This window comes from Meleagris gallopavo, chromosome 5, assembly GCF_000146605.3.
Source record: "Meleagris gallopavo isolate NT-WF06-2002-E0010 breed Aviagen turkey brand Nicholas breeding stock chromosome 5, Turkey_5.1, whole genome shotgun sequence".
NCBI classification, from domain to species: domain Eukaryota; kingdom Metazoa; phylum Chordata; class Aves; order Galliformes; family Phasianidae; genus Meleagris; species Meleagris gallopavo.
This window is the reverse complement of record NC_015015.2, coordinates 48,847,325-48,860,475: the sequence shown is the minus strand read 5'-3', so window position 1 is coordinate 48,860,475 and position 13,151 is coordinate 48,847,325. Positions and strand designations below refer to the sequence as shown.

The window sequence follows — 13,151 nt, the reverse complement described above, 5'->3', positions numbered from 1 at the left end:
TACTCACTGAAAAGTTTAATCAGACAGCAAGACTGCAATATTTTTATATACTCTTATATTAGTATTAGAAAAGCACTTTCCATTATAAAAGGCAGAAAGAAATAACTAAATTTCCCCATACGCTTTCTAAGAAAGGATTGGCAGGATGACAATTCAGGACTGCATTTTTCCTTCCGTTAACTTTAGGGGAGTTGAACAGGGAAGGTTCAAATAGCATCTGAGTTTCTGGCCCCGTGCAAACAGAATATAAGAATGAAGGCCACTTGGAGTACACAGAGCACTTATAAACAAAAAGGCTTTTTAATTGTGGACTCTGTAGAGGTGGCATTTATCTACTGACCATACTGCTCTCACACTGTGGATACACTTTGTTCTGTGGCCACAGCCATAAGAAATGACCAGATAGTCTTTACAAACTTATTTCTGGAACCTCCATTGTATTTTACTACCAGATGGTAAAATCTGACATTCACAACATTAGTTTGCCTAAAAATGGTTAACATCATAGACATTGTGGGCATCAGTGTTTGGTTGGTTGTTTTTTTTTGTTTGTTTGTTTGTTTCATTCCTCCTCACAATAAAGCAAATTCTCTGCAACTGCAGTGCCATGCACTTTGAAATATCTTTACAAAGCAGACAGCATCAATAAATGGTTGTTTAAAAAGCAGCAACTAAAATTTAATTTTACATAAATGCAAGGCAAAAATATAATTACTTAAATCAGAATGCATCCAGCATTCAGGATTAACAGAAAGATGTGCAAAATAACGTTAAGTTTCTGTTAGGCACATCTAGATGGGAACTCCTGTGTAGTATCACTTTTCAATACAAAACTTCTGAAAGCACAGTGGTTTCCTATTGCTTAGGAACACTACTTTAATCCTAACTCAAAAGGTAAATGTGGCATTTATTAATCCAGTGGCAGCAGCCTGAAATAACACACAATATAAATTCATGCCAGAATCAGATTTCTCTTCAGTTAACTATACAATGTGTTTAAGTAAAATCAAGATCTTCTTTCAAAGACAATCCTTATCAAATACTTTAGAGAAGTTTCTATAAATAAACATACTTGATTGCAGAGAAACATATCTGATTTATACATTACTACCAAACTTAAAAAGCAACATGGAAAAAAAAAAAAAATCACAGTGAGAAAACAACAGAAAGCACAAGGAATTCATGCCTTAGTTGTTTGTTTGTTTGTTTGTTTGTTTGTTTTTACCTGGTACATGTTCCCAGTCGGTGCCTACAGGCATTTCCTCTGTAATTCCCACTCGTACATGGACATTCCATTTGCTGTCAATGGCCCACAACATCTGATCATTTGGACTTGAATGAATGCTGACCAAGTTGATTCCTACTGGCTATAAAATTCAAGTGCAGTATTTAAATTTTGTGTATATATATATATATAAATATATATTAAAATTAAATATTCAGACTATATATATATATATAAATAATATATTAAATTTAAAAATTAAATTCTAGACTATATATATATATATAGTCTGAATATCTCATCTTAGCAACAGTACAGTGAACTGCCTTCTTCCCCATATGTCATTTTATAGGGATACAACTCTGGAATTCACCACAGCCCACTGCAGTACTGGAGCAGCCACACTTGTAGAATATCCACACCATTATCTATTGGCAAGCCCAAAGAATTTTAAAGAGATCAAAACAACGATGATAATTTTGTGGCTGATATATTTAGCTAACAGGTTTAGTGAATGCAAATATCCCTTTGGTGGTGGGGAGGGAAGGGAAAGCCATACACTTTAAATAAAATGCAGGTAAGAAAAGGATTTTTCTCCCCATCAGCTTAAAAAATGTTCCCCCAAAGACAACAGTAAGATGTCCTGAAATTTTATGTCATCATCTGACAGAAGCACTGCATTTCTCACAATAACCATACAGGCCTAAGTTCAATAGGCAGTGTGACAAACCTAAGAGCAAGCTGCTCTTTGTACATATAAACGTATAAAGAGGAATACAGAATCATAATCTCTGTGTTTATAAGAACACACAACCCAATGCCAGATGGCCTTCTGTGTACATAACAGTTACCTGCTTTGTTCTTGCTTTTGAAATTGAGCTGCTAACATGGGTCTGATCCAGTTATAACCAAGTTTGACTTGAAACTCCAAACCAATCCTGTCTATTTAGGTTTTAAGACCTTTGACAGACTGTCTTCTCATGTTTGTGCTCTCATCAGGTATTTGCACATGTTGGAAGCATGGAGCTGGTAGAGACTTGAAGAAATGTTTGCATCTCTGATCACAGTAAATTGACAAAGGCTGCAAGTTGAACACTTACAGGAAAATGCTATTTGTATTGAATAGCACTGAATACATAGAGTATATAAGTACCCAGTTACTTTCAAGTTGGTATTCTGTCATGTTACAAATAAACTACTGGACTGCAAAAAACAAAACAAAACAAAAACAGAAAAACATCTTCCAACACCATCGCCAACCCTTACCCCCATATCTCCCATGTGTTGACACTGAGGAAAGGGAAAGAAAAAAATAAAATAACCCATGGAATATGCCCTGTCTTCCTGCCTCTACACCTGCAGTCATCCTCACACCTGTATCCCTTCCTCTTTTCCTCCCTCTTTTCTAGTTTGTCTCTTTCTATGATTACGTTGATTCTGACTCCTTACTTCAGCCTGCTCACCTCCCCACATCATTGCCATGCAGAGCATCTCAGCACAGTGCTGTTTCCAGCTTCATCACATCACTCTCTGTATTTCTGATGTTGTGGTCCCTGCTTTCAAGGAAGCTGTGCAATTAGTAACAGCTCATGCAGACCGAGTTACTATACACAAATTGCGAAGAGCAGCCTGGTGTGACCCTCGTTACTGATTTGTTGGGATCTATGCACCTTGCTCTCCACTCTTCCATATCAGGAAATCATTCCTCTCTCCCTCTATTGTTTGCCTAAAGGAGAACTCCCTTAGAAATAACTGGAGGAATATTTCCATCCAGAAAGACTTACTGAGTGCTTATACCTAGCTTCTAAGCCTATGCATTACTACAGAATTACTGCAAGCTAGGTAAAGCAAATAAAATGTCCCAAAGGGGTTGCATGAAAGGGGTTGCACGAAAGGAGTTGCATGAAAGGAGTTGCAAAACAGACAGCTAGACAGCTTCTGCTTCAACTGCAGGCTTAAATATAATCAAACTACCTCTACCCAACTCTGCAGCACTGATGTATCTAAGAAATAAATGGAATTTATGGAGTCCTAAGTAAATCTACAAGCTTGGACAAAAATTTTTGCATTCTTTGGCTTTCTTTAAATAAATTCCTGTTCTCTTTTTGAGTTTTCCCACTTCTCTGGGTATTCTGCTTTTGGTTTCTTTTCCTTTCTCAAGCTACTTAATTCTTTCTGACAAACTAGCATCAAGGAAACAATCCTCCTAGTCACTGTTATTACAAAAGATCCAGGCAAGACAGTGATGGCAGCATCCAGTCCTCTTAGAAGAGAAGTCCCTACTCCACTGCAGCTTTCTGATGTGCCACAGGCAGTAGAGGACAGGACCTATAGGACAGCTAGTGATGCGGTGATACCCAGTAGCTCTGGGAACAAAGCAGTGACAAGACACCGGGAAACAGAGACAGGCAATTCCTAGAGGTGTTAAACACACCAGATGGCTACACATCCTCCACAAATACACATCCTCCTGTCCTGCAGTCTTGCACCTTAGTCACAAGACCCTCAGTCTCTCTCCATCTTTTGCTAACAAAGATTTCCCAACACAGCATGTACTGCCACACAAGCCAACTATGTACTTTTCAGTACTTAAAGTTACATGCTAAGAGCTGTGAATATCTTAATTGTCTGCTATAGACAAGAATCATGAAAAATAGTCTGCTAGCACTCGAGTGTCTGATGACAAAACAGTGCTGACAAAATGAAGTAAACTTGAAGTTGCCCGTTACCCTTGTAATTCTATGCAAATCATTTCCATTCCTTTTGCAGACCACTGAGAAATATTCAGTGCAAGCCCTCTGATTAAACAATGGAAACAAATAAAATCTAAAATAAAAACTAATGCAGTTTTCCGCCCCTGAACTACTACTCAGAAGTCCTGTCTTACTGTAGTTGCTTCAGTGACAGATGAACCCAAAACAGTTCCCTGTCAAGGAGAAAAGACCAAAAGTGCACGCATCACCAAAAAGGCATAAAGGCATCAGAATGTATCCCAAGTCACTATTCAGACATGTATCGGCAGGCCTCCACTATCTCTTTTCTGCTGCAAATACCCAGGATGAGAAAGACTAAACAGAATACTCTCAGCCTGTTTAAGTCCCTTTTCCCTCTTTTTTACTTTTAAAATAATGGTTTAGTGGTTGCAGCATGGATGTTCTACTCACATTCAAAAGACCTTCAGATGCTCGAGGCCAGAATGAAAGAGTATCACATCTGAGATATTTCCCCCACTATCAAGCACTATCCATAGGTCAGACTAATATGACTATTTTGATTGCTAACAGACATCCAGACCTTAGAAAGTAGCATGACAAAGAAAAAATACAACTTAGAGAGATTCTGTAATATAAACCTGACTACTGCACGTTATTTTCAGAGCTTCATTCAAAAGATGGTGAAAGTGTTTTACAATCACTAGATATCAAGAAAGCACAAGCAATGTAAGAGCAGTACCAACAGAATGGTTTGCATTCAGTCTTCAAGGAGAGCAGATTGCTAAGTTAATTACCTCTTTTTTTTCTCTGTAGAAAAGTTCAAGGCAGTATACAAGAGCAGGAAAGATTACGAATCTATGTTTAGTCTTCCTGGAAGCCACATGTTTTTCAGTAATGCTGCCACAGAATTGTCAGAGATTATTTATTGACTGGAAAACTAGAGCATTATTTTCCTCAGAAGACTTACAACAAGCAGCATGACTCCTTCCCCCACTTTTAGCCTTTAGTAAGTAAACAGACCGCAGTTTTAGCTCCATACCTCCAGTTAACGGCTAATGCAACCAAGAAGAAAGGGCAGAAAGGTATGGAGTCTGTTTTCTTGACCTTTGTTGACTTTTAGTTTTTATCTCAACCATTTTCTCACAGAAATATGCAAGAGACTACAACAACACATGGCATCAATTTCTAGAAAAGGTCACACCAAACCCATGCAACTATTCAACACACTAGAGCTCCAGCAGGTCCATAACATACTTCCAGAATATTTAGTACAACAGCTGCTTCTTACAGGCAATGAAAATATTATTATTAATAATGCAAAGCATTACAGCACTAACTAAAAGAAATACAAGCAGACTGCAAGAGCTCAGATTTGAGGTTGCTAGCAGTATTGAGCAGCTGGAAGTATGAAAAGGAAAGCTTCTCACTGTTTCTGTTTCAGCGTTAGTTAAGTCTTGTCAAAATGCAAATTAAGATTTTATTTCAGAAGGATTTGGAGAAATCGTCTGCTCGGTTTTCTGAGTGTGTTTCATTTTGTGTATCCTTTTTGTGAACCAAGGCTTCTGGTGCTGATAACAATTGCTATCGAATGTGACAGGCTACATGTGTGCTTTTCTGAACATGATGATAGCAATGCCTTAAAACAAGTACCAGAAGGCTAAAGCTCCAAAGCAGTAAAATACAGTGAAATACAGTGACAACAGTTGCTCCTAACTTGCAATAAAAAGGAAGACAGTAAGCACTGAGCAATGGACATGAAACAACTTCAGTAAAAATGCTTAAAGTGCATTTCTGTAACCTACAAGAAAGATGCATGTCTATGGAGAATAGTATACATTTGAAGTTAAACATTGTGGCATTCTGAATAAGCTAAGCAAAACACCCAGCAGCAGGAGCTTTGATCCCATATGCTTATTTGCAACCCACCTCAATACAGCTAGTTTGACTGCTGCCAAATGCAGTTTTCCTTTACATCTTCTTGAAAATAGTGGGGAGAGGATTTTCCTGGAGGAGTACAAATGGTTTCAGGAGGCTTCACATGAGTAAACATATATGGAACAACAGACCAGTCTTGTCTACAGCTAACTAGAAGGCTTCATGTGTGTTTTACCTCTCAATCTAAATGTAATTGATCTAATGAAAGATAGTTCCTGTACATCTCTCTTCTTAGCACCACACCAAAGTAGAATTCACAGCAGTGCACAAAGACATCTACACAACAGTTAAGTAGAGCAAGCTGTTCTGTGCTAGCAAAAACAATCTGGAAAGAACAGTCATGTGGATTATGGACCAGAAATAACAGTTTTCCACAGCAAGTATTTTCAACACTAGCGTGGATGATTCTGAAGTACAAATGACAAAGCGTTCCCAGCAGAAAAATTCCTCACCCTTCAGATATCCAGTCCTTGTATAATTGTTTCAAAAGAACCCCTATTACAGTTCAGCTTTGATTTTGGCATCTAATTAAAAAAAAAAAAAAAAGTGCTCATCACTTCCTCCTGTGAAGCAAGACTTAACAGAGAACTGGCCTTAACAGGAACCTCACTGAAAAATGCAAAAGCAAAGCAAGGAAGAAAGTCTCTAGATTAGTACTGTGTGTTCTGTATGTTAAGCCGAGCTCAAAGATAGGAAAGGAAACAAAGATCTGACAGTCATTTCTAACTGACATTTGTAAGGCATAACTGCTCTCCTTATGCCAAACATAGATTATGAAAAATGAAGGCATAGAAAAGAAAGGAAATCCACTGTGCACTCATTTTTGCACACAGACAGAATGACATAGAAATTACTAAAATTTCAACTGCCATTTCTAACTAACAGTTGCTCCTTAGTTTTAAGAATTTTTGAATAGCAGTGAAAGCATGAACAATCCATAATTTAGTTTTGTTCTTTTAGTGTGTGTATATGGAAAAGACAGAATCCTTACTGATCTTGGGGAAGCTATCTTCTCCCAATTGCGATATCAAGCTTAAAACAGAAAGACAATTAGATGGCTGCTTATGGGAACAGTAATAAAAGATTCTCTAACTTGAGATGTCTATATTGCAACAGTTCATTTAATGGCAAACTGAGTTAAGCAGCACTCTGCTGCCGACCCTGGGAGCTACAAAGAATCAAAGAAGCTTTACGCAGCAGTTGAGCAGCAAATGTCTTTTTAAGTAACTTCCTTCCACCATTTGGACAGATATTTAAATAAACCTCTTGATTTAATAAAAGACCTTTTACAATTTCATTTTCTATGACATTTTGCTTCTGAAAGAGCACAGAGTAGTAATTAAGCAAATTGCAATTAATAAAATGTTTATTTTTAGACTAAGATAGATTGTTTACAAGCAACAGATGACTGCAACTCACTACAAATATTTGTCCTCATCTTTGCACCCATTTGTTCTCTTAAATAACAGTTCTACCTATCTAATAGAACCCTTAATGTAAATTTTAAAAAGCATTTCTCAAAATCAGATTTTTCTTCAGCACCTTTTTCAGTATGTGCCCAAAATCAAACCCCAAACTTCTTAAGAACTACTTCCAAAGGGCCCTTCAACTTTTAGAGATCTGTCAAAACCATGTTTCAGGTGAAAGTAATTTTTAACTTCTAAACATCTTGTGCTCTACAATAACCCAAGGTTGTCTTATTGACTGTATTAATTTTTTCTCTGATTTTTGATTGTTTCTTTAGGTGACAAATTTAAAAAGCATTACATTTAATGAACATACGTGCACCCTCATACACACACACTCCATAATATCTACGTTCATATTTATGCTGCTTGCTCAGTATTAGTATTTTATTATGTATTTATGTTACTAATTATGTATTTATGTAACTAAATGTTAATGTAAACTTAAATGTATGACATTTATTTATAATTTATTATGTATTTGTATCATAGCATTTATTTATACTGAATGCAATTACATTTAAAGTAAATGCAGACAACAGTTTTATTTTGAATATTAAAAGTGGAATGAAAAACACTTTCAATTTCCTGGACTAAAACCATTTCATCAAGGAGTTTTGATCAGCTTTGTCAATGCCTTTAAAGCTGCTTCTGAAAAGCAGCTTAACTACATAACTTTGACATTTAAACCACAGAATAGAATGGATGAATTGCAGAAGACCACAGGACTATATAATTGTAGTATTATCAATCACTTCTTTCTCTCATCCACGACTTCAGAAGATGGAGAGCAGAGAAGCCAAAATGCTGTTTTTTCATCAAGAGATACTGCAGTCAGGACTTATGGAGGGAGCAAAAAAGTGAGAACAGCTTCAGTCCAGATTTTGAAAAAGCCATACAGAATCACAGAACAAAGACTGAACTGGTTTTTGCATAAAATCTAAACAGAGCTATTGTCCCTGAATACATTTGTGAAGCTGTGCAACAGTAGATGCTGCTCAATTACAGCACTCCTCGAACAAGAAGTGACACTGTGCAAGCAGAGCCTATAGCTGCTCACGAGTCATGAGATCTGGGATATGGCAAGTCACATCAGCTTTGACATTTACTAGGGAATAAAATATCCGCAGTCGGTTTTAAATTATGTTATTTGAGAATGCTCCTGTACTTAAAGCAAGTGAAAGGCAATTTTCATTTCCTTCTTCAAGCAGAAAATGTCTGAATCGTTCACAAATACTTCTTACAATCCTTCTGCTGTTGTGAAGATAAAGTGATGCAGCATGAATTATGTCAAAGTCAATTAAGGAACAGATAGCAGCTACTAAGAAGCAAATATTCCTCACTGAACAGTCCACTTCTCAGTCATTTGTTGTGTATGTTACCCAAACACTGAGCTAGGATTTGGAGATAATTTTCAAGTTCACGTTCTCTTATTTTGCATTTAACCTTTGCAAAAGCATGGATGGTTGCTCCCTCAGTACTTTAATGATTTGTTTCTATGTGCTGGAATTGTCTCAAAACAAGCATGTAATCCACAAGTTTTCATCTCTGCAAGCAATGTTTGAATATTTGCCCTTTTATATTGACTCATTAGAGTTTGCAATGTCAGGAATTGGCAAGATAACAAAAAGAGAATGATAGTGCTCCAGGTGGCAGAAGGTTATCATTTTGGATGGCAACATCCAAAACCACTGCCCATCTTCCTCAGTAAGCTGTAGAAAGTAACCTGATTTTCAACCTTTTCCAATTAAAGACTTTCTCCATAAGGAAGTCACTGCTAAAGTCAAAGCAAATCCCACCTTCTTGCAAACGCCTTTGCATTGAGCAGTTTGATTTAATCAATTTCTACAAAGGATTAGAGAATGCAGTCAGTACAGACAAAATAGTGTCACTCTTTTAAGGTTTCATGAACTTATTTTCCTGGATAAACAAATCTCTGCTAAGAAGATATTGCACAAATTTATATCTCTGCCTCTCTGCAACTCAATTAAGTGGAGTATGTTCCCCCCCATTTTAAGAGTACTATGCTTAGCCTCCTTTTTCTGCTGCCCTGCACCCTCTTAACAAGCAAATAACAAACATCCATTCTTCAGCAGTTAAATCTATCCCTTGTTGTATCACTCAAGTAATTTAATACTTATCATCCTGTTCTGTTATTCTGCAAAACAAGATATAATTCTCTAGGCTTGATTGACACATTCCCAACACAGAAGAACTAGCCTAACCAGTGCTGTGCTAACTGATGAGATGCAAAGCTGCAGTTTCATTTCCTGGGCCTTCTTTGCTGCTGTACCCCAAGATTGACAGAAGTAACTTACTTCTGCTTATCTCCTAGCAGCCAAAGAGAATGATGTTAAAAAAACCAACAACAAAAAAAAACTATTGCAAATACACTGCCAGAGATTTACTTCTATGTCTTAGTATCTTTTAAAATCTTTTTAGATCTTTTAAAAGTACCACAAATTTCAAAATCTTCAGAAGAAATTCTATAACACAATGTAAATCGAATGTGCAAACACATCCAGTGCTACTAGATCAGCAGACAGCTCAACTGATTTTGTGCCAAAGAGCAAAGAATGAAATTGGTACTCAGAGGTCAACTCTCTTACAGCAGTCCCAAACCATGATACAGAATTACACTCATTTCACAGCTTGACTTGCTAAGCATTTGAGCAGCACTGAGGTTTAAGAAGAGATCAAATAAGAAAACAGACACTGGAGAAACGTATTCAGAAAGCAAGGGTCCTAGGATACTTTAGAAGGCTTCTTTCCACCCTGATCCTCTCAGCTGGCGGGTAGAAAGGATACCTTATTTGCATGTTCTGGGAACAAGGGAGGAAAAAAACTGCAGTTGTACTGAACAGTTCTAACCACTGGGTGATAAGAAGAGTCCCTAGATCCAGGCACTGCACCCTGGCAAGCATCCCAGACTCACAAGGGTGAGAATAAAGGAAGAGGCAGGAGGCACTACGCCATGAGCAAAGCCTTCCCAAACCCTCTGCTTAGTGCTGCTTTCTAGTTCAGCCTCTTGGCTAGCAAACAAGAAGGTATTCAATATACACTTCAAGGTTGCATTTTACTACATGCCTATAAAGCTGCTGCATTACTATCAGAGAAATTTTTGGCTAAGAAAAAAAAATTCCACTTTTGGAAAAAAGTTATTTGTAAGGATTAGATGCATTTGTAATAAGGCAGTACATTCAGAGTACACTGTACTGACTTTTTGATTGTGGGGTTGGTTTTTTTGGTGAAGATAAGTAAATGTTGAAACTGAACACGTGGAGCAAAGGTTTAAGACATACAATTAAAATCTGGCCCTATTGTTTTCCTTAAGTGTTAACTTATTCCTTTTTCAAAGGCATAGAGCTAAAGCATTGTGTTATGAAGAATTAAAATCAACATTTTACCTGTATAGGTGGCTCAATCATTATCCATGCAGGAAGCATCAAACTTGGGTTAAGAGGTTGGGTTCCTACACGGAAATAAACACCACCACTGGTGTCACACGCCCATACATGCTGATTTCCACAGGCCAAGCTGATCAGCTTCACAGCTCCTAACAATAAAAAGGCTGTTAGCAACCTGGCATTTTAATTTCACATTCAGTTAATAATGTGCACTTTCATTACAACTGCATGTAATGATTAAAACCAAGAGGTAGTTCACGGGAGGAATTTTTCTCTTAAATTTAAAAATAAATATCTAAAGTCACAGGACACTGCCACTTCTAAAGCACACTATGAATATGCTATTAAAATAACCAAATTCAAGCAGAGGAAAAGTTCTGTAACAAATGTTATCAGTGTCTAGACAAACTTTCACATGACCTAATGTGAACTTCTCTCTGTATCTGGCCATGCCTATGTATTTTTCAGTGTTTAGTCATACATTCAACAATGAACAATCCTAATGCTACCAGTACTTCAAAAATACAAGAGCACATGGATTGTACATCTCTGTGTTAAGATACCAGTGTCACATCTGGAAATAAAGGAGTTGGTTTTCAAGTGGGTTTATATTCCATGTACATATCTATTATTTATTACTTCTATGTCAGAAGTACAGCAGTATTTTAACTCTATGCAAGTCAGCACAATGAAGACAAAGTTCCCAAATATCTAAGTTTTGGATTTTTATTTTTTTTTTTTGCATAACTAAATCACACCCATCAGTCTTGTTACTAAAAGTTGGTAAAGACAGAACTGCTAGCTAACGGCCAGTTGGAACTCCTTCACATTCATTTCAGAATAGCCATGTGATGTAATATATGTAACATTTTATTTTATTTTATTTATTTTTTTTTGCCTTCTAGCACTGGGACAACACAATGCCAAGCAATGGAAAACATGTTCTACAGAAAGAGAGACTCAACCAGTGCAGATATACCACAGAAGGAATGCTCTGGTCACATTCCAAACTAAAGACTAAAAATAGGCCTTGCTGGTTGATTGAACATGCCAGCACCTCTTGGGATATCCCATTCTTGGTAACAGTTTTCTATTTTGTGATGTGAATCTGGGAATAAATCCCTGTAAACTACATCACTCAAGGAGAGGGTACGATTTTATCCCATAAGGAGGAGTTTAAAGCACTTATTCCTGCAGAATGCAATATTCAGGAAGGCTTGCTGGGGCAAGGAACAGGTAACAAACAGGACTGCACAGCTTCTATCTTTCAGTTAACTGAAATTGTAAATATCTCAGCATCAACCAAAATTACTTAACTTTCTGAATCAATGGAATTTGAATTATCTCACCGTAGAATTCCCTTTCATTTTCCAGCTTCCTACTGGGGAATGGCATATCATACAAAACCATACAGAAAAACTTCAACTGCTTCAGGTAAGAACATCCAGCACAACTTCCTGCTGCAGGCAAAGGCTTGACATTCAGCAACAAAGTCCAGCTTTTATTTAAAACGTTATGATTCCTTGGAACAAAGTACAACTGCTAGTAATGGCTTTGCCACATGACGTCTCAGCTGTTGAAGTGTTCTGATCCAAACAAGCATTGCAGCACTCAGACATGGAATCACATATCACCTACTCGGCATAGCTGATTTATTTACGTCTACAGTACAATTTGATATTCAAAAATGCAGTCCTTATGTAAATGTTTTGGGGTTTCTCTCTCTTCCCACTTACTGCTTTTAGATTAGGAGAAGGTCGTGCTAACCACGTTCAACCACAGCTTAGGAAAAAGTAGTGTAATTCAGAGACATTATTTATAATTGAGGACTAGAGGTCATTCTACTGTGTTTAGAAACCTTGATAGAGGAGCCCTAATCAAAATAATTTACTAGATAGTACTCCCAGTACATAGTGTATAGGCAAGAGGAAGGTACTACCAACAGAATACTAATATTTACATGTAACTGATGGCAACATGATCATTTCCACAGAGAATTCTGAACTTCACTTTACAGCAGCTTGCTCTTCCATTTACAGTCTTAATATTTCAGGAGTGAGAATAAACACACATTTGAACAGTAGCAATAATTCTCTGGATTTCTTCAGTCCCATTAGTGCAATACAAGTCTGAGATTACAACTGTGGCTATGCAGCAGTGACCTACCAGATGCAATTAACTGGAAAAAAAACAGGAAATTTTCTTCATACTTAATAATTAACCCACAGTACCAAGTTAGGCAAAGTGTCTGAATTATTTTGTCTGAATTATTTCCTGACCCCAGATTTCCACAGTGTCACCAGAGTGTGCCACAAAGCTATCAGGAACAGCTGAATGTGATGGCTGAACCCCAGAACTGCTGAAGTTAGTACACCAGGTATTACAGTCTGCTAGCACTGACTGC

At 37.2% G+C, this 13,151-nt stretch overlaps 1 protein-coding gene across 1 annotated transcript in view; it reads right to left on the bottom strand.

Annotated features, from left to right (window-relative positions):
- The window catches only part of TECPR2 (tectonin beta-propeller repeat containing 2), a 34,334-nt gene that overhangs the window by 1,014 nt on the left and 20,169 nt on the right, over positions 1-13,151 (bottom strand). The window contains 2 exon segments of the mRNA XM_010711933.3: positions 1,226-1,367; positions 10,748-10,896. Of these exon segments, the coding sequence (XP_010710235.1) occupies positions 1,226-1,367; positions 10,748-10,896 (291 nt within the window).